Here is a 25,908-nt window from a genome sequence, read left to right on the forward strand (position 1 = left end):
TTCTTATACTTTGTTGTAGATCCACTTTTGTTCCTCCTATTCTCTTTCAATTCAATTAGAGGTAATTCATAATAATTGTGTTCATTTGATTTGTTGTTGTTTAATTCCTTGCAATTGAGTAGTGTAGATTTACTTTTCTTGTAATTTTACTATGCTTTCCTTTTATGCCTTCCAAGTGTTTGATGAAATGCTTGGTTGGATTTTAGAGTAGAATTTTATACTCATGGCTTGGAAAGGTAACTTAGGAACTCTTGAATTACTAATGTCCACGTAATTGATGATTGGGAGCCATTTACTCTAGTTCTCACTAATTGAATTAGTGGAGAGTTAGGACTTATGGACTAGGATTGATATAGCTCATTTGAATTTCCTTTACTACTAGTTAGAGGATGATTTAATGAGATTAATCCTTGCCAATTCTCATATTGTGGTTAGTGATTAGGATAGAGATCCTTGACCACCAACCCTTGTCAAGACCTTTTTAGCCATTAGTTTACTTTCTTACCATTTATCTTTCATGCCTCTTATCAAAACCCCAAAAATAACTCACAACCAATAACAAGACACTTTATTGTAATTCCTAGGGAGAACGACCCGAGGTTTAAATACTTCGGTTTATAGATTTTAGGGGTTTGTACTTGTGACAAACAAATTTTTGCATCAGAGGATTATTGTTGGTTTAGAGACTATACTTCAACAAGATTTCATTTGTGAAATTCTAAACCGTCAAAAATCCTAATCATCAAATAGCAACATGAATAAGTAGTGGTGCGAGAGGTGGGTCATCCTACACAAATGTCGAGTGGACAGATCTACCGCCACCAACATCACCAACCTCCGCAGAAAGCTCCATCACTTGTTCCGCCATGATTCTCCCATGGATGTCAAACATGTGGCACACATGCTCGTCGCCATGGAACCAAAATAGACGAAACAAAAAAATTTTGTTTCCCAATGATGCTAGCAACCTATACCCCACCTGTCCGATCTCCTTTCTCCCTAAACTATCAAGGTTATTCAATATCATACTCTTCAACTTGGACAAGGAACTTACTCACCGAGTACGCAACATTAACAGATTATAACAATTAAATATCACTCCATTGTCACTATTTCTCATACAACAATTGGGATACACACAGACAACCACATATCCACTACTACTGAACATTTTTGCTTATTTTTTGGAAGAAAAATGGAGGAAAATAAGATATGAAATGTGTGTGGAGAATACTAAAGGTTGCACATCTTTTTTATAGCTGTTGAAAATTTGTCATACTGTATCTAGTTTACACTGTAAATGTTATAATTTATCATGTATCTCGTTTATAGTATAAAGGAAATAAGTTTACACGTATCTTGTTTACACTGTAAACGAAATATACACGTGTCATTCGGCCTGTCGTATCTCGTTTACAGTGTAAACGAGATACATATAAATTTATCTCCTTTACACTATAAATGAGATAAGACATGTTACATATTTTCATAATTATTTTATAAATTATTTATTTCAATAAATAATTTTTTAATTTATTTAGATAAAAAATCCATGAGATCAATAGTAAGCCATGAACATGAACCCAAGTTAATGAGACCTACAAACTTATTTTGTACAACATATCTCATTTTCTCATTCCATCTTGAAATAAGTACTGTTATATATAATGAAAAATGGTAACCATCAGACTAAGGTAATGGCAATTTTATTGAAATGCGCATGGAAAAATGTTTAATTCCTATTATGCGCACGGTTTGAAATTTCTCCTCAAATACACACTGCCAACTCGCAAGGGACAGCCACAAAATGGAAATAGGAGGCATATCAGGGATGGTGGCCGCGAAATGGCTCCTGGCGTCTAACACAACCCATTTTAAGTGCGTCTGCCACGAAATGGGGTACCTTAGCTATGAGACACATGAAATGGCGCACCTCTTGTATGACGAACACGAATTGGCCAAGTCAGTGGAGGCACACACGAAATGGCTCTCATCACGTGTGGCAGGCACAAAATGGCTGCGTGGGCAGTGAAAGCAGTAACTCCCAGTAGTGACAGTTCCCGTACAAGCATGCAGTGGGTGGTTTGGGAGGCAATTTATTGTAGTCTTGTGGGTGAAACAATATAAAAAGCGGTGAGGGAGGGGACCAATTCGAATGGTAGGAAACAGGAGAGAAGTAGTAGGGTTCAGGGTGTTGTTGTGTTTTTGGTGGGGTAAAAAAAATTTTTTGTGGTGGAGGAATATTTTTTTAATTCATAAAAATGAGTGGTAGTGGAATTAATGTGGAAGAAAACTTTAATAGGTTGGATGGATTTCATATTTTTGCTCATTTACATGTGAATGTGAGTTTTTTTAATAAATAAATAAAAATTTGTTGATGATAAAAAAATTGTGCTAAATTAATTGTGTTTTGAAGCTTTTCCATTTCAGCCGGCACGTGTGTTGACTCCGCATGGCACATTAGTCGATGTTTTCTCTTCAGACGAATCATATCCAACTATGGATATTAGGAGGCAGATGCTTGAACCGTATCTAAGAAGAGTCGGATTCTATTATGCGTCTTTGATAAAGCGTTTTGAATATGACAACCCATTGATTAGCGCTCTTATGGAAAGATGGTGTCCTGAGACCCACACATTCTACCTCCCATGGGGTGAGTGTACTATTACTCTGGAGGATGTTGCTATGCAGTTAGTATTACCAATCGACGGTGAGCCGGTGAGCGGCACTCTAAAGTCATGGAGTAAGTTCCACCAGAGGGATATTTGGCAATTGTGTGAGGAACTCCTCGGTGAAGTTCCTGATGGACATGTTGGGACCACGAAGTATAACATAAAATAGAAGTGGCTCAGGAGTAGACTCTAACAGATGCCTCTTGACTCTCCCGAGGACGCCGTCGTACGGTACGCACGTTGTTACATTATGTACTTATTGGGTGGCGTTTTACTTCCTGACAAAGCGAACAACACGGTTCACGTATGTGCAAATTCATCAGTACAGAATAACGAACGCAAAACAAGTATGCAATCCGAACAAAGTCTTACATGGAATGAAAGTTTGCAACACGTTGAAATATCTCTGTAGCTGGTTATATGAATCATCCCATTCTCCATAGATTTCGGCTATTGCCTTTTGCTTCACTAGCCAAACCTTCTTGTAATACACCTTGTATCCGTGCACCGACTTCACGGATCCCTGCAACACCTTTATGCAAATGGTCGCGTCTGCCTGAACCATGGGGAATATGTGCTGGCATATGACATTTAAATCAAGTTGAGCATGATCCTGCGACATCGCAGACGCCAAACAACTGTGAAGCCCTTGGTATTTTTGAACTTCCCAAAATCTGGAAGCCCTCGTCTTTGCAACCTTGACCATCCAGCAACATTGGTCACCAAAAGGTTTGCATCGACATATATACCGAGTATGATATGACTCCATTACTTTGAATTCTGCACTTCGACGGATGTTGTAGTTCTTAATAGCAAGCATTGCTACATCTTTATTCAGGAATTTCAAGCCAAGCTCTAGCTCCATTTCACTGGTCAAAGCATAGTTGCTCGGTATGTCCTCCGCGGTAGTCGAGTTCATTGGACCAAGACTCAGGTGCAGGTAGTGGTCGAGGGTGCTGCTGGAAAGACCTCCAACCCTAGCCACATTTATCGGTTCAACCCGAGTTGGGATAACCCTATCGCCCTCAAGCGGTTGGGTCTCCGGAACAGCTTCTGCTTCCTCTCCGCTAACATTCTCAATCTCGTCTTCCTCAGAGGAGTCAGCCAACCCGTCGGCCATTCCTTTCGGATATGCAACATGGACAGTGGGGGAGGGACGTCGGTGAGGAATTTCTGCATTCTGGACGAGGGCCACGAAGACGTTAAAGGACGGACTGCGAGCCCCACCAATCTCTGAAAACGGAATGCCTTGACCAGCACCGGAATTTCGCATTTCATCCACGTTATTCGAACTAGATGAGCTACCCCCACATCTTGGAACTTTACACAAAGTTCCATAGAATATATGCTTCCAATGCTACGATGATACGAAAACATCATCGACACATGCTGGTCAGATTTAATATGCATTTTCTGATATGCAAACGAAACTTGCTACCGCAACTGGCATCCTGTAAATCAGCGTACTGATCTCCTTTTTCCCAACCAGCCCAGTGTTCATCAGAATCAAATTTTTTAGTTGTTGCAGAGATGATTGTGAAGGAATCATTATCCAAAGTGGGTCATCACACATAAATGTCACTCCTTCGGTTGTATGCGAAATTTCTCCGTTGGGATATATGACCACATAAATGTGTTCAGATGCCATTACCACACCAAAAATTGGTGAAAGCAACTTCTATGAAAATGGAATTTTCGGAGAGGAAGGGAGGGTAGAAGAAGTGAGAATTGGAATTGTGGCATCAGTTCTGCAGGAGAATGGGTTTTTATAGCTTTGTCGTTGTTCCAATTTGTGTGTGGTACACACTGATTTGTCACATTTCGTATGCGGTACAATAGACATGGAGTGCCCATATTTGTCACCTCCGCCGTGCCCCTATTTTGTGCCTGGCGTCCCTGACTTCGTCGTTCCATTTTGCTACTGCCACACAGGAAATGGACTCTCCATTTTGTGTCTGCTGAACCTGATATGGTTCTCCCATTTTGTGGACACCTCGTTTGAAATGATGTTAAGATCCATTTTGTAGTCACCATACAAAGAATGGAACTACGCATTTTGAGAATAGTTTCCACCTATGCGCATTTTGGGAATAAATGTATTTAACATGCGTATATAGGTAGAATAGCCCTAAGGTAACTACTTTAATTTAAAGAATACAAATTTATTGAAAAAACTAGTGTATTTAGAAAGCATGATAATTAACTAGTTTATATTTTAATATAAATATAACATTTGTTTTAAAATAGAAAAGTATTAGTCTTCCATAAAAACAAAATGGGTTGATAAAAAAAATGGAAAATAAGTGCAATATATACATATATTTTAAGTATTAGGAAATATTATTCATATAACTGGTTTGAACAATTTCACTATTAACACTTACCAAAAAACAATAAAAAAAAAAACAGAAAATATTTTGGCAATTGTCACTCTTGTCTAAACCAATTTTTGACTTATTGTTCAAATTGATTCTCTAAAAAATTGTATAAATCAACCGACATTTTAAACCTTTTAATTTAATCTTTAAAAATGTCATAAATCTTTAACTTTAAACACTAAATTATAAATGTTAAATCCTAACTTTTCAAAAGAAAAAAAGGAGAATTTTTAGAAGTAAAAAAAATTCACATATATATATATATATATATATATATATATATATATATATATATATATATATATTATGGAAAATTATATATAATTTATGGTATTTAAATATATGCTTGAAAGAAAAGCATGATGAATTGAATTGAATTGAAGTTGTGGATTTGAGACTGAAGAGAGAGAGAGAGAGAGAGAGAGATAATGGAAGGAAGAAGAATATCAGCAAGATATAGCAGCAGAAGAATAGTTGCAAGCAAAGGTGGAAGAAGAAGAAGAGCTTCCAGCAATGGCAGTGTTAACCATAACAGCATCGTCAAGAAGCTCCAATCCCGCGAGATTTGTCCCAAGCCCCACCGTGCATTCGCAACAACCACTGCACACCAGAGATTCAGCACCATGCGCTTGGTTCAAGAGTATGACACTCATGATCGTAAACCTTCTTCTACCAATTCTTCTTCTTCTTCTTCTCCTTCTTCCATTTTGCCCTTCTTCATGAAAAGAAGCAAGCTTGTTGAGATCGTTGCTGCTAAGAACTTGGTCTTTGCGCTTTGCCATTCTGGTCTTTGTGCTGCTTTTAGTAGAGGTGAGGGTTCTGAATTGTGTTCCCCTTAGTTGGAAAAGTTGTTTTTTTCTTTTGTGGGCACCTTAAAAATTGAAACTTTCAATGAACATTTGCATTACCTTTTTGTTGATCATTGTTGTGATTGTGCTGAATTCATTGATTCTATGATTTTTAGTTAATGGGGTGGTCTTTTGTATGTATAAATGAATTGGGGTTTGATCTTTATGCGTGGATGGGTGGGTACCAGTAGCCATTGGCATTAGCCCTTTTGATTTATCATTGCTCTGATTGTGCTGAATCGATGGAATTGGAGTTTTATAGTTTTTGAATTGGTGAATTGGAATGGTCTATTGCAAGCACAATTAATTGGGGTTTTGAGTTGTCTGATGCCCATTTTCATTGCCATTTCCCTTTGTTTGATTTTGATCAAATTTGTCATTGTGCTGAATACATGTAAATTGGTTATTTATTTTTGTGAATGGAATGCTCAATTGAATGGAGAAACTGTGAATTGGTACTTATTCTGGTTTTTGTGTGGTGCTTCCCGTAGTGTTGAGACTTGAGAATACAAATTAGTTGATTGTTCAATTCGATTACTTGCAGATACAAATGAAAGGGTTTGCTTTTTGAATGTGTCCCCTGATGAAGTAATTCGAAGTCTCTTCTATAATAAGAACAATGACTCACTTATTACAGTGTCCGTTTATGCTTCCGAAAACTTCAGCTCCTTAAAATGCAGATCCACTGGGATTGAGTGCGTATATCCTGCAGCTGTGCTTTCAAATCTTCCTCTTTGATTGCTATTTCCGAATCTCTTTTGCTTACATTCGCTTTCATTTCTGTTCATAGATACATACGAAGGGGTAGGCCAGATGATGGGTTTCCTCTCTTTGAGTCCGAGTCCTTGAAATGGCCCGGTTTTGTAGAGTTTGACGATGTTAACGGAAAGGTCCTAACTTACTCTGCACAGGATAGGTATCTTCCTCATTTACTTCTCTATTTTAGTCTACTATAGTGTTGTTCCCATTGTTTATTAGAGACAATAATTAATTTGGTCCTTGAGTTTTATAACCGGGAATCATGCACAGATTCCATTTTGACGCCATTTGTGGGATGTTGAAGTGGACCGTTAAGTGCCACATGGCATGTTAACATGGTTTGACAATGCTACAAGTCACAAAATGATTTTCTAACTGGCATGCCACGTCATTTGATAGGTTATTATTTTGAGACACGTGACACTTAACTGTCCGGGTCAACATCCTATCAAGGTGTCAAAACAGAATCTATGAGAAGGATTACCTTGATTCACGGTTATAAAACTTCTAGGAACCAAATTGATCAGTTGAAAATTCGAGGACCAAATTGATCAGCGGATGAAAACTCACTACCAAATTGATTGTTATTTCCTGCTTATTCTGTCTAACCACATTCATGAAATGGTATCAGTGTATACAAGGTCTTTGATCTTAAAAACTATACATTGTTATACTCCATCTCAGATAGGCATGTTCAAGAAATCAAGATCAGGTACATTCTCTTCTTTGGATTGATTTCCAGATTCAAGTTCCATTGTACTAAGTAGCCTCTCTAAGTCTGCTCCTAGGTTCTGTATTTCGGATACAAATGGCTTGTTCACTTGATCCAGATGTTTTTGTGAAATTCTTCAATATTCCTAACTAATTTATCTAATAGTTTGAGTTCCATGATAAACCTTTTTGGAAGTCTAAAGCTTCTTTCAGCTAATGTTAATTTATTTATTAGGACACAAATGCATATTAAAATTAGTAATAACACTTGTAGATTTTTAAGCGCCATAAGGAATTTTTTCCTGATGGGTATTTTATTTTATAATATGCTGCTAACTCAGAATTTTATGTCACTTTCTTTCTGGAACTGTTATTTCTCGGCATTTTCAGACACTTTTAAGTGTGCCTTGCATCAGTATTTTTCAACTAACATAACTGGTCTTTGTAAAATTTTTGGCAATGTACAATCTACGTGAAACATTGGTGTATCATCTTGGAGCTTAATTAGTTGATCATTTGTTGCAGCCCTGGTATCATGTTATTAATTTTCAATAGATCCAGCGGCCATATTCCCCTTCAGATTCTGTCCATCGAAGATGGCACAGTCCTCAAATCATTCAATCATCTACTTCATCGGAATAAAAAGGTGGATTTCATAGAGCAATTCAATGAAAAGCTTCTGGTCAAGCAAGAAAATGAGAACCTTCAGATTCTTGATGTATGCCTTGCTTTTATTGTTTTATTATCTTTTTTTTTTTTGGGTTTTGCTGATAAGTGTGCCAGGGTGTTCTTTAAGGATGCAAAAGTTGAAGGTTAAGTTTTTCTTGCATTTAATGTTATTTAAAAAATTTGTACCCTTAAAGAGATCCTTCATTAGAAAAAGTCCATTTTTAATATAATGTCTTTTTTTACTTCTCTTTCTGAAAGTAATTTATTTTATTTGTAGGTTCGAAATGCTGAACTGACAGAGATAAGCAGAACTGAGTTCATGACTCCATCAGCATTTATCTTCCTATATGAGAATCAATTGTTCCTTACTTTCAGAAACCGAACAGTTTCTGTGTGGAACTTTCGCGGAGAACTTGTTACGTCATTTGAGGATCACCTGTTATGGCATCCTGATTGCAATACAAATAACATATACATAACAAGTGATCAAGATCTGATCATATCTTATTGCAGGGCTGATTCCGATGTTCAATGGTTGGAAGGAAATGGTAATTCCCTTTGAGCTTAGTTCTTTAGTTTCTAAACATATTAATCATGAACAACTTTCAATTTGCGAAAGTGATTTAATATCATTATAATTTGCCTCGTAATGCAGCTGCTGGCTCCATTAATGTCAGCAATATCTTGACCGGGAAATGTCTCGCTAAAATTAATGCGTCGAACAGCAGCACCAAATCAGATGAGTGTAGTGGAACCAGTTGCAGTTGTCGGCGCAATCATTCATCTCAAATAAGGAGCACTGTGGCGGAGGCTTTGGAGGACATAACTGCCCTCTTTTACGATGAAGATCGAAATGAGATATATACCGGTAACAGACATGGTCTCATCCATGTATGGTCTAACTAAATACAATATTTTCATGTTTTCTATGTGCCGTACAGATCAAGGAACCCCATGTTCCGCATTTTGTGCTTTTGAGCTGTGATTTGATAGCTGGGGAAGAACACACACAGAAAGACAAAATTTATGTAGGAAAATTGTACCTATCTCCAACTTCAAGCACATTTTTGTGTCTCTTTATCTCTGTACCTCTGTCCAGTCCTAGCTACCGAGCTCAACGTTTATGATGGGATTGTTACAGGCAATGTACCATTTGTTCATGTGTTGTTAAGTAGCAATAGGTGATATGCATAGGACCAGTTGGAGTGAATTAGTTACTTGAGTAACAAAAAAAAAATGATACATATTATATATTTTTTACTTTGATTTTAGGTTCAAAGGGTTTTGGGTGTATAGTGCAATGAATATTTTAGGTCTATGAGACAGATGAGACATTGTACTTGTATTCTAATGATTTCTTGGAATTCAAAGGTGGTAACTGTGTGTGTTGAAAAGGCACATTACATGTGTTTTTGCCTCATGAGTTGAAGACATGAACATGTGAACAATAGTTGTAGTGCTATTCTAAGTTTTGCATGCATCTACACCTTTTTCATTTTCATGCTAACTCAGGAAAAGCCTATAAATCTCATTTCGGTTTAGTTTGGTTTAATTTTATTATATTTAAAGAACTAAACCAGTACCAACTTGCTGGTTTGGATTGATTTGGTTTTCGAGTTTCTATTGAAGTTTTATAGAGGGAAAAACAAAACAAGCTTAGCTCATAGGAAATTAGTATATGTTACTCCATTCTTAATTTAAGTGTCAACTTTATTTTTTTGTGTATTTATTTTCACAAATAATTTTCTACTTAGCAAATCAATATAAGCATTAACTTTCTTTTTTCAATCATAAGGCCTAACTTAACAAGCAAGAAAAAATAAATTAATGAAGTAATTAAAGAGAATAATTATCAGAGAATAAATTAATGAAGTAATTAAAGAGAATAATTATCAGAGTAGATATTGTCATTTCTAAATTAATGATATGCCTTTTATTTAAGGAATTTTATTCTCAATACAAAGTTCATTTCCAACAAATTAAAATTACAATGAGATTACCTAAAATCAATTGATAATATCCACTTCATAATTACTGCTATCAAGAGTAATTTTGTAACTTGCTTTTAAATTTTTAAAATTATAGTATATTTCAATGATTTCCTTAGTTAAGTAAATATTTAAAAATAAATACTTAACTAAAACCGAGACAGAACAAATGTAACAATCTTGAGACGGTCAAAAATAATGCCTTGGTTAACTGTAGCTCATTCATTTTCTTTTTCATTGCTCGAGTTATTTTTTCATATATATATATATATATATATATATATATATATATATATATATTCTACATTATCTACCACTCAACAATTGACATCTACTTTTTAAATTCAAAGAAACTTTGCTTTTGCACTGAACAAAACGTCCTCTCATCAACCTCAATATACAAAATCAGCTAAGGCGGCATTCCAAAATGACATCAAACATCACAGTCATAACTAGAAACCTACCATATTTGACTGGAAAAATCACATAATGTTTGAATAATTATTAAGGACAATCAAAGGGTTTTTTTCCTTTTCTTTTTTTTAAAAAAAAAAAGAAACAAAAGCTACACTCAAATGGCCATTAATAAGTTATCCTGTTCTGTCATCCGCAGACTGATTCACTAACAATTCTTCAAAAAATGAAAAATCAAAACCCCGCCATGTGTGTGGAGGAGACGAAAACTTTCGAATTATTTAAAAGGGCTGCAATCTCCAGCCTTCCCTGTAGTTGTGCACATTATAGTTTATCTACCGATTTTCTACTTATCAACTACTTCAATGAGAGTTGTCTCATAGTCACTGGGAGCCACAAATCCATGAAGATTCATCACAGTCGCAGCTACATTGGCCAGCCCACCGTCGGGAACGTCATTTCTGAACCTGACCCCAGGGGCCAATCCAGGACCTCCAATGGCAATAGGCACCTTAACAAGCAAGGCAGAAGTATTAGAAAGTTGGAACCAAAATTAACCTTGTCATAGGAATGTTTTTAAGAAATTACTCGCTGTTTTTAACATGTGGATGCCTATATTTTAAGACATCTGTTTAGGTTGTGATTAACATTAAACAATGAATCTCTGCCTTATTAGTTATTACCTGACAAAAATTAGCTAGATATTCAACAAATTCACTACTCATGTAAAGCGGAGAATTGACCAGCTAGAATTTGCATGACTTACCGGCTGAAGGGTATGTGAAGTAAGAATCTGAATCTTTCCCTCCTTGTCAAGAAGAGGCTTTCCCGATTTGTCTCTCTTGACCATGTCCTCTGCATTGCCATGGTCAGCAGTGACGACATAAATTCCACCTACTTGTTCAATTGCATCAAGAATCATCTGCATAACAAATGCACATACACATTTAATTAATACAACTGATTAACTACTCGTCTTCACAACTATCTTGTTCTTTCTCCTTTTAGCACAAATTTATTTCTTGCAGTAATTACCTATTCAGCACTAGCATATTAAAAACTAAATGCAACAAAAGAAATATTCCTGAAGACAGAGAATCAGTTAACCAGTCATGGATTAACTCCTTGTGCAATTTTACACCTCTAACTCATCCATGAAATTCCCACCCAATATTTACCCCACAGCCGATCATACCCTTAATGTCTATTGTGGTACAGTGACATTTATAGTGGCGGTGTGGGAATTAGGGACAGCTCACCTGCTTCCCTTCAATTGACCAAATAATATGCCAAAGAACCAGAGAACAAAATTGGATAATGAAATTTGATATTGAACATGGCCTTGCCATTTTAAGAGAGAAATAGACAGAAGATACTTTTCTCACATGAATAGCTCTTACCAAAAACACTGTTGTGCCAATTTTAATCGCATACTAAAAGCCCTATATAGTAACATGGAGTTCTCAAATTTCCAGCAAGGGTACAAAAACAAATAACAAGCTGTATTTACAAAAGTGCTCCAGCAAAATGTGTTCCGCAAAATTTGAAAATTATTCGTCATGCGTACCTTCACTGCTTCATCAGCAGCCTTGCAAGCCACAACTGTTGCTTCAATATCACCTGTATGCCCCACCATGTCACCATTTGGTAGGTTGACACGGATCTGTGCAACACATAAGATAGAAGAATAAGTGGAAGTTTAATAACATCGCAATATATCGGAGTCACTTGATGATTCATTGTTTACCTGATCAAATTTCCGACTAAGAATGGCATCCCTAGCCTTTTCAGCAATCTCCAGTGCCTTCATTTTTGGTTGTACATTGAATGTAATCCCAATGTCACTAGGAATTTCCACATATTCCTCCAGTTGTTTATTAAAATAGCCAGAGCGGTTTCCATTCCAGAAGAATGTGACATGACCAAATTTAACAGTCTCACTGTTGAAAGAGATTCAAACAAGTCAACACGATTATATTTAAAGCTAAATCCAAACTTCTGAATAGTGGTTTATTAATATTTAAAGTAGTCACAGCTCACCTGCATGCAAAAGTCCTAACACCATTATGCACCAAGAATTCACCAGAAGTCCTGTCAATTTCTGGTGGAGAAACAAGATAATGACTGGGAAGCTTCAATTCACCATCGTACTGAAGCATTCCAGCATAGCGAATCTTGGGGAAACGGACTCTATCAAATTTATCAAAGTCTTCGTATTCAAGAGACTTGGCAATCATAACCATACGATCTGCCCGGAAGTTGAATGTAACAACTGCATCACCATCAACAATTGGTCCAACAGCCTTCCCATTATCATCAACAATGACAAAAGGAGGCAGGTACTGATCATTGGCTTTTGGTTCTGCTCTTAGTTTCTTGACAGCTTCAAGAGCACTTTTAAACTTATGAGGGGCTTCGCCAAGAACTTGAGCATCCCACCCTCGTTTCACAACATTCCAGTCATTCTGCAGTTTGTTTCAAAACCATTAGTACAAGAGAGAGAAGGTAAAAAAAGAAAAAGAATAGACGCAAGTCAAGCATATCTTTTGTAAACAAATACAAAATGCTTATGGCTCATAAAATATTTTTATTTTAATCTTATATGAGTATTGAAAGATTCTTGACTTGACCAAACTGAAGGGCAATGTTATGCAGTACCTCATATCGATCCATTGTAACATGCATACGACCCCCACCTGATGCAATTCTTGCATCAATACCCTTCTCACGCAACTTGGCAAGATCATTTTCAAGAGTTTCTACAAATCCGACACTTGAGCCATCCAAAACATCACGACCATCTGTAAGAATGTGTACGCGGACTCTCTTAACACCTCGCTCACTAACACCTTTAAGCAACAACTGCAGAAAAATTGCTTAGTTAGAAAGGATAAACTTCACACAAACATGGCAAAACAAATGTTCCAACCCCCCAATCCTCACCTGCAACTGATCAAGTCGGGAATGGACTCCACCATCACTCAATAACCCAATGAGATGCAATGTGCCATTGGCAAAACTTTCCTGTATGTACTTGAAGCCTTCTCCTTCATAAATTTTTCCAGATTCAAGAGCAAGGTCCACAAGCTTGGCACTAGAATGAACAATAAACACACAAATTCCAATCCTCAGGCAAGTTAGGAGAACATTTTAACAAGAAAGGCTAAGGATTAAGGAGTACACATAAGAAAGGGAACACCAAAAGTAAACATCTGAAAATTCTAAATGAACCAAATATTTAAGAATACAGAGTTCCAAGTCAAAGTAATATACAATTAACCGAAAAAACCATCAAAGGAAAACTAGGCAATAGATGACAACAGCAAAGTTCAATTGTTTTCAAGAAACAAGAACGTTTAACATTTCTAGCTGGTATGAATCTAATAGTAACAGTCTTAAAGAAACTCCAGAAAACCAATTCCTTATGAAGAAACCAGTAGGTTAAATTAAATGGCAAGAAACATCTGATTGCTATTAGTCTATTACTTTAAAACACAAATACAAAAAGCCTTACCCTTGAGCAAAGATGCGGCCAGCACCAAGAGCATTGTGACCGACTTCACTGTTGCCCATGTCATCCTCTGTAGGAAGTCCCACAGCAGTACCATGAGCCCTCACCAATCTCCACCTTTCAGGTGCACCCTACAACAACAAAAACCAACCAACCCCACCATTCATTTCCATTTCTATCTCATCAATAATCATACAAATCCAACACATTCAATAACACCAGTTCAGAATTTCCAGTTAAATAAAATTCAAATCAAGAGAAGGCCTCTCACCTACCAATGACAAGGTAAAAAAAAACCTAGGAATCATAACAATACATGAGCAGAAAGTGGATCAAGCAAACATACACACCCCGAAAAGGGGGACCAATCTTAGATCTTATCATTATATGAATGAATATATCATAATATATGCAAAAAGAAAAAGATTTCAGATTCCACAAAAGGGTGCATATACCATATAGTATCTATATCTATATCTATATATCTACCTTTTTGAGGGAATCCATGGTTGGAGTTTCAGCGGTGTGGATACAGTTGTACTGATCAGCGTTGGCCTCACCCCATCCATCCAAAACCACCACAGCAACTGGCTTTCCCTTTGGCAGCTTTGGGTGATCAGCCAATTTCCACTTGGCATCTGGGGTGCTTCCCATATTCCTAACACAATAAAAAAAAAAAATCAATTGTTTTTCATTCTCTCTTTAAACTTCAGATCCAAATCAAATAAAATCACTCCAAAACATTTCAGAAACCACCAGTAACAGCAACAACAATAATAGTAATAACAATTCATAATCTATCTTATATTATGGATTAAATTAAATTAGATTAAAATAAATGAAATTAAATGTTAATGGAGATTACAAGTAGATAGATGGGAATAACAGAAGAGAGATACCTGATTTGTGAGAGAGTGAGCGAGTGAGTGAGTAAGGGAAGGAGGCAAAAACAAAGAAGCGATATGAAATCTAATGAGGTTAGCTGTAACTGTAAAAAAGAGGTGGATGATGCGTTAACCTAACTGAGCAAAACCCTGTGTTGCGTATGCGATTGGTTAGATATAAATACTAGTGGCATGGAAGAAACAAACTTTTCTATTTATTTATTTAATTATTTTAATTGAAATGGAGACTAGTGTCTTCTAAATAGTGCTTTGTTAATAGGTTGGCGTGGAACAAGGCATAAGCATCTCGTTCAGCATCATTCTTCACGCTCAATGTTTTCGCTTTCTTTTCTTTATTTTAATTGAGAAACAAGAGTAAATAAATAATAAATAAATAGTATTAAAAAAAGTATTGAATTTGAAGTTTTGATTTTTGAATATGAAAAGTTTATGCGAGTATTATAAAGAAAAAGTCTAGGGAGCCAATGGCCTAAGCGTACAATGTGTACAATGGAGGTTTAAGAAGTATTAGAGATGTGACTATTAGTGTTATATTGTCCTGTCAGGTTACATTTTTGGGATGAGTGGTTTCAGATATGGTATTAGAGTTCTAGATTCGAAAGGTCAAGAGTTCGATCCTTGGTGAACCCCAAAATCAGTTTAATTTTTTATTGAGATGTTTATTATCCTTGGTATCCGGATGGTTATCCTTGGTATCGGATGGTTATTCTAGCTAGTATGGTGATGTTCATTTTATTCATGGACCAAAAATTTAGCCCATTGTACACATTGTACACTTAAGCCATTGGCTCCCTAGCACTACCCTAACTTAATTCAAGCGGCACTAGATCTTCGAAGAGGTTTGAAGTTCGATTGTTCAAATATTTGTTTTTTTTTATTTAAATAAATTAAACAAAAACAAAACAAAACAATCAAAATAAAAGAATTTTGTATGGAAAGACTTGTTTGCTATATATCTCATAAGGTGGTCGAAGGTGTGTGAAAACCAGTTTCTGTCACTAGGGGGTGGCCCAAAATTTTCTCATTTGATATTTGCAGATGATCTCTTACTCTTTTGTCTGGCTACAAAGAGTCAGATTCAAATGGTCATGCATTCTCTTAACATTTTTTGCAAGGCATCTGGCATGAAAGTGAATCTTGAAAAGTCTAAAATTTTTTGTTCTAAAAATGTGACTGTTCGTAGAAGAGATATTTTTACTAGTGTTTCTTCAATACGTTTTGCTTTGGACTTAGGAAGATATCTTGGAGTTAACCTTAATCATTCCCGTACCAGTAGGGCTTCTTTTCATTCGGTGATTGAAAATGTGAGGGGAAGATTAGCTAATTAGAAAGGAAGGCTTCTAAATAAAGTAGGGAGACTTTGCCTGATCAATTCTGTTGCATCATCCATTCCTATCTATCATATGCAGGTATCTTTTTTTTCAAATTGGGTTTGCGATAAATTGTCTTCTATGATGAGACAGTTCCTTTGGAAGGGTCAAGTTGATGGTAGAGGTCTTTCTCTTGTTAATTGGAGGATCATGATCACTCCAAAAAAATTTGGTGGCCTGAGTGTTAGAGATCCTGCGTGTGTTAATATATCTTTACTTGGTAAATTGGTTTGGCAACTTTTTTATTGTCAGGACAAGCCTTGAGTTGCTCTATTGAGGGCGAAGTATCTGAGGAGAATGAGGGAGTTTTAGATGGCCATGTCCCTTGCAATGCTTCTCATGTTTGGAAGAGTATCTCAAAGGCTTTTGGTGTTCTTAAGTATGCCTTCTCTTGGTGCGTTGGGTCACTTGATCAATCCTTTTGGTTTGACAATTGGAGTATTGAGGGCCCAATTGCTCTAGATGTCCCTTTTATACATATATCTGACTCTGATTTAACTATTAGAGACGTTTGGAAAGATGGTCAATGGAATCCCCATGATATTTTCTCTATCATTCCAAAAGATGTCAAATAGCGTTTGAATGCTTATAATCCGGATTTGAATGCTGGAGAGAGTTCGGGTTGGTCGTGGGGTGTGGCATCTTCTAGACTCTACTCAGCTAGGAGTGGGTACAGTTGGCTAGCCAAAAGAAAGTTTGACTGGAATGATCATGATAATTGGTTGTGGATATGGCGACTGCATATTCCTGAGAAGTACAAGTTTTTGATTTGGCTCAGTCTTCATAATACTATTCCTACGGCAGAGTTTCGTTTGAGTCGTGGTTTAGCTTTATCTAGCACCTGTCATCGATGTCAGAATGGTTCTGAATCTATTCTTCATTGTCTTCGGGAGTGCCCTAGTGCCAAGGAGGTCTAGAACCTTTTAGGCCTGTATTCAGATAACTCGAATTTACATGATTGGCTCTACAAAGGTGTAAAGAGTGGAGATGTTTTTCTTTTCTTTTCGACCATCTGGTGGATTTGGAGAAGTAGAAATCAGGACTTATTTAGTATAGATGATTCATGGAGTGCTAGTAAAGTGGTGAGTTTGATTCGTAGTTCAGTAAGGGAGTTTCACACTATTTTTGCTATGCATCAATCTTTGTCTCCTCCTTCACTTTGTTTGCATTGGGTTCTACCTCCAGTTCATTCTGTTAAATTGAATTGTGATGATAGTTGGTTTGCTCCTTTTGGCTATGCTGGTTTTGGTTGTATCATTCACAATCCTGATGGATGTTGGTTGAAAAGTTGCACTGGAAAAGTTGAAGTGTGCAGTGTTCTTTTTGCTGAATTGTATGCAATTTGGAGAGGTTTACTTCTTGCTTGGGAGAGTGGATTTCGTGAGGTTATTTGTGAAACAGACTGTTTAGAAGCTCTTTTCTTGGTAAATCAAAGAATGCTTGGTAAGGATATTTCGGAATGGGATTTGGCAAAGCATATATAGGAGGTTATGAATTGGAATTGGAGAGTCTCTATTCTTTTAATTCAGAGGACTGCAAATAGTGTTGCAGATTGTATGGCTAAAGCAGCTGCTTCTGGCGCGGACATTCACTCGAATTAGAGCCAACCATGGAGTGAGCTTCAACATCTAATAGATTTAGATATGACCCTAGCCAATTAATTTGGTTTTGTCTCTTTTTTTATTTCTTTTCTATTTAGTCACCAAAAAAAATAAAAGAACTGCTTATATAGAATGACAGTCTCATTTAAGATTATTTTTAAACTCCACTTAAGGTGAAGAAAGTTCCACATGAAGGTGTCTGTCACCATATTTGTATCTCTCAGAATCAAACGAAAGTCAATATGCCAATTTCAATGCATGATATCTCTTATTTTGAGCACCGTATATTGAACCGAGTTAAAATTTAAAAATTTAAATATTCAATTAAGGTTTAATTAGAATTGAACTTGATCTATTAAAATAACTGTTTTGTTAGGTAGACAATAATCTTTGTAAATAATATGAACAATGGGTTCTAGAATTGATCCAATAAAATGAAAAAACCTTCCACCCCAAATTACTTCAAAATCCTAATTTTTACTATCCAAATTTTGACCATCCTAGTCCTCCTTCGCACATTTTGACCATTGAACAGCCACACTCCAGAAAACCCTACCAACGGAGCTGCAAACTGAACCTCCGGCAACCTCGCTGCAAACTGAACATCCGGCGCTACCCACACGCTCCTCTTGCAAGCTTTAGGGTCGTCCCTTCACGGTGGTCACGCGCTACTGTCGTATTCCCGCGCCCCTGCCTCACGCCACCGTCAAACGTCGGTCGTCGTCAAGAGCACCCGGTCGCCGCCGTCGCCCCGCCATACTTCTGCATGCGTGTTGCACTGTGTCGCACCGAATGCCGCCCAGAACGTCAGATCTCCTTTCCGCCGCCACTGGTTTGATGTGAACGCTCCCCCAACGCCAACGTTCCTTCCGCCTGATTGTTACTGCCAAAGGTCAATAATTGGGTAGATGTTTATTTAATTAATAGTTGTTCATCAATGGATTTAGGATAATCATCCGCACACCTATTGAATCGAACATCCAGCAATTCTTAATAATACAAGACTAAACCGAGTCGAAAAGAATGAGCATCCAATTAGGAATGGAAATAACCATTTGCATACCTATTGAATAAACATCCAATTAGATGGTAGAAACCACCATCCGTGCACGGTGAGGTTGCGATGGGGCCTGCACGGCCGGCGGCGGGTAGGCAGTAGGAAGGAGAATGCACGGGACTACTGCGGCACGATCTCACATCGTAACGAAACACAACCGGGACGAGGAGAGGCTGGACAACGTCAACGGGAGGCTGGACGGCGTCGGACCGGACAGCGAAAAAGTGCAATGACGTCGGAATGACTCTATGAAATGGAAATCGCAAATAGAGAATGAAAAGTTTAGCACGGTATTGAGAATAACCGTGCCAATTGTGATTTGTTTTAATTACAAATCTTTATTTTTCAAAATTCAAAATCTAAAATAAAAATAATTAATTAATAATCTAATTTATTATTTTAATTTTAATCCTTAGTTAAACAAACTAGTGAATTAACGACTAGACCAACTTCTCTTACAGTCTTACTTACCAACTTGGTTTATACTTTATTCCAACTGATGAAATGAATTGGGCCCGGAGTTATGGTCCAAGCCTTCTGGATTATTTCTTTGGACATTCATAAGATGACTATTAAGAATATATAAGGTACTCCAATGATATTAAAGTTATCAGGTATTTTAATAAAGACATCGAGAATTATATAAAAATCACTTAAAGTGCAGATATATTTATATATATATAGAGGTGTGGATATAACTGACCATTTTTGAGTGGATAGTTCAGTTGTAAGTCGTGCAGCGATTATCCCCTTTACTATAGAGATGGTTCTGCAAAATGATAGGTTACTCCTCCTACATGTATTGAATCTATGAGCGTGAAAATTTCTTGTTTTTGTCAGATAAATTTAATAATTTTACATCACAAATTTATATACATTATTTACTCATATATCTAAAATTTTTAAGAATTTTTATTTTGACATTGATAATATTCAAATTCAAATACAATATATTAAAAGGCATGCTAATATGTCATTTTAATTAGACTTTAACTACATCATTGTTTCTTATTCGAAATTATTGTTGGAGCTTCGTAACTGTGGGCTTCTTAACTATTGAGTTTATTTAGGAACAATAATATAATATATTCAAAAAAATTTAAATATTTTAAAAATATTTATTTTAGCAGTTAATTTCAATTAATATGTATTATATATTTTTTATAATTGAAAACAACTATTAAAACTACTAAAACATCGAAAATACCTTAAATTTTTTAATATAATAATAATAATAATAATAATAATAATAATAATAATAATAATAATAATAATAATAATAATAATAATAATAATATAATAATAATAATAATAATAATAATAATAATAATATAATAATAATAATAATAATAATAATAATAATAATAATAATAATAATAATAATAATATAATAATAATAATAATAATAATAATAATAATAATAATAATAATAATAATAATAATAATAATAATAATAATAATAATAATAATAATAATAATAATAATAATAATAATAATAATAATAATAATAATAATAATAATAATATATATAATAATAATAATAATAATAATAATAATAATAATAATAATAATAATAATAATAATAATAATAATAATATAATAATAATAATAATAATAATAATAATAATAATAATAATAATAATAATAATAATAATAATAATATATAATAATAATAATAATAATAATAATAATATAATAATAATAATAATAATAATAATAATAATAATAATAATAATAATAATAATAATAATAATAATAATAATAATAATATAATAATAATAATAATAATAATAATAATAATAATAATAATAATAATAATAATAATAATAATAATAATAATAATAATAATAATAATAATAATAATAATAATAATAATAATAATAATAATAATAATAATAATAATAATAATAATAATAATAATAAATAATAATAATAATAATAATAATAATAATAATAATAATAATAAAAATAATAATAATAATAATAATAATAATAATAATAATAATAATAATAATAATAATAATAATAATAATATAATAATAATAATAATAATAATAATAATAATAATAATAATAATAATAATAATAATAATAATAATAATAATAATAATAATAATAATAATAATAATAATAATAATAATAATAATAATAATAATAATAATAATAATAATAATAATAATAATAATACATGCACGAATCTCTTCTTTCTATGATTCAAAGTGCTTCAGAGTCACGTGCCCCAAATCCCACAGAAACGAGCACACGGGAATTCTGTGGAAAAGGAACCACAGAAAAACTACCAAAACTTCTCATCTTGGGCATAGAACCTCTAGAACTAGAATTCTAGAAGTATGCGTATCCAATATCCGTGGGTTTGTGGGTCTTTTTTTTATTTAAATAAAAAGATCTCTTATTTCTCCAAATAAACATGGATATTAAAATATACTGTTTTATGTATTTAATTGTGCTTTTACAATTAAAAATAAACAAAAATGAAAGGATTCATTTTTATACTTGGTACCTATAAAAACGAGGCAAATTTTTAATTAATTTTCGTATTCTATGCCAGCAAAAATTTTAGCTTTCTGACACAATCAAATAACTTTTTAAGACATAACTTTAATCATAAAAGGTTATTTTTAGTCTTTTTGAAATTAAATTCAACTCTTAATTTTTAATACAATTAAAGAATCTTAATTAAACCTGTAAGTTAATTTATTTTGCACAATTAAGACTGAGACTAAAATTCAGTATTATATTTATTAGTCTGAGACTAAAATTAAAATTTTAGTTCAGGGACATAAAATTTTAGTCCATTTAGTATTTCTAAAAAATGAAGACACAAAAGTAACGGTAGGGCTACAACGGATCGAATCGAATTGGATATGGCCAAAATTTTGATCCAATCCGCACTAAAATCATCGGATCGGATCGGATCCAATATCCGCAGTTTTTAAGGTTGGATCCGATTTGATCGGATCGGATATCAGATATCGGATATATCCGCAAAACACAAAAATATTTTAAAAGCTTATTTTTATTAAAAAATATCAATGATATTAAACATACTTTTTTTAAATAATAAATTAAAATAATACATCATATATGATAATTATTAGTTGAAATAAAACATAAAAAGAATATTTATTTATTTATTTATTTATTTTTGCGGGTATGCAGATATGCGGATACCGACACAAAAACCGCAATCCGATCCGATTAGTGTGCGGATCCAATCCGATCCGATCCGAAAGCCTTGCGGATCGGATCCATATCCGCAATTTTCGGATCAGATTCGGATAAATACTGCTGATATGCGGATCGGATCCGATCCATGAACACCCCTAAGTAAAGGAATATAAGCGTGAGCAGAGAGAAGAGAGAAAAATAAAAACTGATATGAGTGTATTGAATGATTATTTGAAAATGAGTATTGTTATTTTTTTACACTGAGATTGTCAAATATATATGCTACGCTTGTATACAAGACTTTACATAATAGATTCTTGATAACTAATTTTTACTTGTGACACTCTAATATCCCCCCTCCAAACTCAGGGAGGCTTAATGGACAACCTGAGTTTGCTCCGAAACTTCTCAAATAAGTAATTGGAGAGAGGTTTAGTGAAGAGATCTGCTATTTGCTCACTGGAAGGAATGTGAGTAACTGCTACTTGACCTTGATGACTCTCTCTCTAACAAAGTAAAGATTGAGTTCAAAGTGCTTAGTGCGATCATGGAGGATTGGATTATACGCCAACAGCACAGCGGAGATGTTATCACAAAATACAGTAGGTGATGTAGGACACGATTGCTGAATTTTGATTAGTAGATTCTGAATCCAGATTAACTTTGCAAACACAACTGCTAGCGCGCAAAATTTTGCCTCTATAGAACTGCGATTGACAGTAGGTTGTTTGCTGCACTTCCAAGAGATAAGATTAGAACCATAATAAATACAGTAACCAGAAATAAATTTGCGATCATCCATATACCCAGTTCAATCAGAATCTACAAAAACAGTTAATCTTAAGTCAGTTAGTCAGTTGAAGGATAAAATTCTAAGCATGTATGAAGCGTACCTACCAAGTAACGAAGTACTCGCTTGACTGCATTCCAATGTTCTAGTATGGGATTAGCCATAAATTGGCTGAGCTTGTTTACCGAAAAAGTAATGTTAAGACGAGTCACAGTCACATATTGTAGACCCCACTATAGATCGAAAGAGAGTGGGGTCTTCAAAGGGAGTACCAGTATTTGCTGTTAATTTAGAATTGCTAATCATAGGGGTGCTCATGGCTTGAAATCTTGCATTCCCGATTTAGATAGAAGCTCAAGAATATACTTAGATTGGTTCAAGGTGATCATGTTTCCAGGAAAATGAAGGGCCTCAATTCCTAAAAAAAAACTGATATCACCAAGATCTTTAAGAAGAAAGGTAGAATGTAATTGTTGTAGTACTTTCAATTAGAATTATCATTTTCTGTTACTAACATATCATTTACATAAATTAAAACATAAATAATAAAAATTTGTTAGAAAATTTAGTGAAGAGAGGGGGAATAGACTTGGTGCACTGAAAACCAAAGTTTCTCAATGTAACAGTAATGGTCATATGCCATGCACGAGGTGCTTGGCATAGGCCATAGATTGCTTTATTAAGTTTACATACTAAATGAGGATTTGAGTAGGAAAAACCTGGGAGTTGACTCATATAGATAGTTTCATATAGTATGTCATTAAGGAACGCATTATGAAAGTCGTTTTGTTTGATTGTCCAACCTTTAGAAAGGGCTAAAGTTAGAATCAAACGAATAGTCACAGGTTTAACCACGGGTGAGAATACCTTATCGAAATCCACTCCAACAGTTTGGTTAAAGCTCATTGCCACTAATCTGGCTTTATGGTGAATAATATCACCCTTTGAATTTTGTTTGACAGCAAATATTCATTTGTAAGAGATGATTTTCTTATTCGGTAGGGCATCCACTAATGTCCAAAATTGATGATGGACCAAAGCTCGATATTCTGTCAACATGGCTTCTTTCTAGTTTGGAGATTGAAGAGCTACTTTCACACTCTTAGGAAGTATATGTGATACAGGTATTGTCTGAGCTTGAAGTGTTTTTGGTTTAAGTTGTCCAGTTTTGGATCTGGTAAGCATATTGTGTGTATTTGTTGGGTTTGTATGAGAAATAGAGGAAGGGAGTAGGGGTGCATGGATCTCTGATGCTGTTTCATTTGTAGAATTGTTATTGTTGGAAGGCAAAGGTTGTATGTTAGTTGCTGAAGACAGTGGTTGAGATGAAAGATGATTGGGAGGTAGAGAAGGAATGAGTTGAGCAGGTGTGAGAGTATTAGGGGGTAATGTAGAAATTTGTGGCAACAATTCTGAGATTTGTGGAGTGGTAAAGTTTTGTGTTGATTTAGAGAAGAGGAAAGTGTAAGGGAATTGTGTTTCATCTAAGACAACATTCTGAGAAACAAAGACGCGGCTATTTGTAACCTTTTTTAGTTGTGTTGTAACCAAGGAAGATGCAGGGCTGTGATTTGGGTTCAAACTTGTTATGATATGAGGTGCAGTGATGGGTAGCTCCTGTGTTAGCATACCATGATTGATCAGCAATAGCAGATGGTATGGCTATCATAGCTTTAGGATTGTGGAAAGAAGGTGGTGATGGTAATGCTGTGTGCATGAAAGAATTGGGAGTATGGTTTTGAGCATGAGAGTAATTTTGATCAAAGCGAAAGTAGCAATAACTAGCTACATGTCCCATTTTGCCACAAATTTGGCTCTGGGGGCAATTGTTGGTTCCCCAAGAACCTTTGCCACCACGACCTCTTCTTCCAAAGTTATTGTATGTTCCACATGCATGATTAGAATATGAATTTGTTGGAGGAGTCCGTTGTTGGTGAGAGGTTGATTCTTGACTAGTAGTAGTAGTTTGTGACACGTGAACTTGAACCATAGATGATTTTGGTTTCTTGAATCTGTCAATTATTTCTTCTTGTGCCATCAATAATGCCTCAAGATTTGGGATAGAGTATGGAGGGTCTTTGGTAGTGTTCATTGTGATAAACAGATGATATTCTTCGCTGAGGCCATCAAGGATGATATTAGTGTATTCTTCATCAGAGAGTGGTGAGCCGATCGCAACCAATGAGTCTGAGAGCTTCTTTTATTTAAAGAAGATAATCTGATGTTGAGGCGTGTTTCTTGACTGATCGTAGTTGCAGTTGCAGTTGTCGAGCACGAGCTTTTGTTTAAGAAGCAAAAAATGTATGAATTCTGCTCCATATCTCATGAGCAAAGTGACACCCAATTACTCTATGTTTGAACGAGTCATCTGTTGAAGCAAATAACCAAGAGGTGACATTGTAATCATCAATTCTCCATATTTTGTATTTCTTGGATTCTTTTTTATTGGCTTCATCTGCAGGATTATCATAGCGTGGAGGAATTTTACCTTGATCCAGGTGATCTTCAAGTTCCTACCCGCATATTGAAAGAGTTGCCAAATGTCTCCAAGTCAAGAAGTTGGTTTTACACAATATCTCAACTAGTGGAATGTTGAATGGTTTATCCTTGAAATTTGATGAAGTAGAAGCTGCTGGTGTTTATTCAGCATCATCATCATTAGTTTGAATACTTTCAAGTTGAGCCATAGATTTTGTGCTCTCTTGATACCATAAAGGAATATAAACATGAGCAAAGAGAGCAGAGAGAAGATAGGAAAATAAAAACTGATACGAGTGTATTAAATGATTATTTGAAAATGAGTGTTGTTGTTTCTTTACACTGAAATTGTCAAATTTATATCCTACGCTTGTAGACAAGATTTTACACAACAGACTTTTGATACCTAACTTTTACATGTGACACTCTAATAAAAGGACTAAAATTTTTTAAAGATGGAGACTGAAATTTAACTAACAGTTTTTTCCAAAAATACTCTCAATTCAAATTAATAATTCCAACTTTGTTCTTTGTGCTAATTTCTTCTGTTCTTCTCATCTTTTTTCTTT

At 34.8% G+C, this 25,908-nt stretch overlaps 2 protein-coding genes across 2 annotated transcripts; one reads left to right on the forward strand and one right to left on the reverse strand.

The window, feature by feature from the left end:
• The first annotated feature begins 5,427 nt into the window (after positions 1-5,427).
• Positions 5,428-9,553, forward strand: LOC130977046 (uncharacterized). Its single transcript, XM_057902045.1, has 8 exons — positions 5,428-5,860; positions 6,443-6,593; positions 6,689-6,814; positions 7,289-7,369; positions 7,894-8,086; positions 8,315-8,585; positions 8,693-8,905; positions 8,979-9,553. Exons 1-8 carry the CDS (start codon positions 5,479-5,481, stop codon positions 9,020-9,022), a joined length of 1,461 nt encoding a protein of 486 aa, XP_057758028.1. The 5' UTR covers positions 5,428-5,478; the 3' UTR covers positions 9,023-9,553.
• Positions 9,554-10,474: 921 nt separating this feature from the next.
• Positions 10,475-15,062, reverse strand: LOC130973981 (2,3-bisphosphoglycerate-independent phosphoglycerate mutase). Its single transcript, XM_057898681.1, has 10 exons — positions 14,850-15,062; positions 14,440-14,608; positions 13,954-14,081; positions 13,383-13,533; positions 13,098-13,301; positions 12,480-12,904; positions 12,187-12,379; positions 12,007-12,102; positions 11,206-11,361; positions 10,475-10,950 (listed from the first exon to the last, which is right to left on the reverse strand). Exons 2-10 carry the CDS (start codon positions 14,602-14,604, stop codon positions 10,786-10,788), a joined length of 1,683 nt encoding a protein of 560 aa, XP_057754664.1. The 5' UTR covers positions 14,605-14,608; positions 14,850-15,062; the 3' UTR covers positions 10,475-10,785.
• Between the last annotated feature and the right edge of the window lie 10,846 nt (positions 15,063-25,908).

The sequence above is a fragment of the Arachis stenosperma genome, chromosome 4 (genome assembly GCF_014773155.1).
Source record: "Arachis stenosperma cultivar V10309 chromosome 4, arast.V10309.gnm1.PFL2, whole genome shotgun sequence".
Taxonomy (NCBI): domain Eukaryota; kingdom Viridiplantae; phylum Streptophyta; class Magnoliopsida; order Fabales; family Fabaceae; genus Arachis; species Arachis stenosperma.

What these genes read in the sequence shown, in the direction of transcription:
- LOC130977046 (XM_057902045.1), top strand. Translation starts at nt 5,479, where the DNA reads ATGGAAGGAAGAAGAATATCAGCAAGATATAGCAGCAGAAGAATAGTT. An exon ending in AGAACCTTCAGATTCTTGAT is followed by an intron (nt 8,087 to 8,314) that starts GTATGCCTTGCT and finishes TTTTATTTGTAG; the next exon opens with GTTCGAAATGCTGAACTGAC. An exon ending in TCGAAATGAGATATATACCG is followed by an intron (nt 8,906 to 8,978) that starts GTAACAGACATG and finishes TGTGCCGTACAG; the next exon opens with ATCAAGGAACCCCATGTTCC.
- LOC130973981 (XM_057898681.1), bottom strand. Translation starts at nt 14,604, where the DNA reads ATGGGAAGCACCCCAGATGCCAAGTGGAAATTGGCTGATCACCCAAAG. An exon ending in CCATGGATTCCCTCAAAAAG is followed by an intron (nt 14,082 to 14,439) that starts GTAGATATATAG and finishes TTGTTGTTGTAG; the next exon opens with GGTGCACCTGAAAGGTGGAG. An exon ending in CTTCACATACCCTTCAGCCG is followed by an intron (nt 10,951 to 11,205) that starts GTAAGTCATGCA and finishes TTGCTTGTTAAG; the next exon opens with GTGCCTATTGCCATTGGAGG.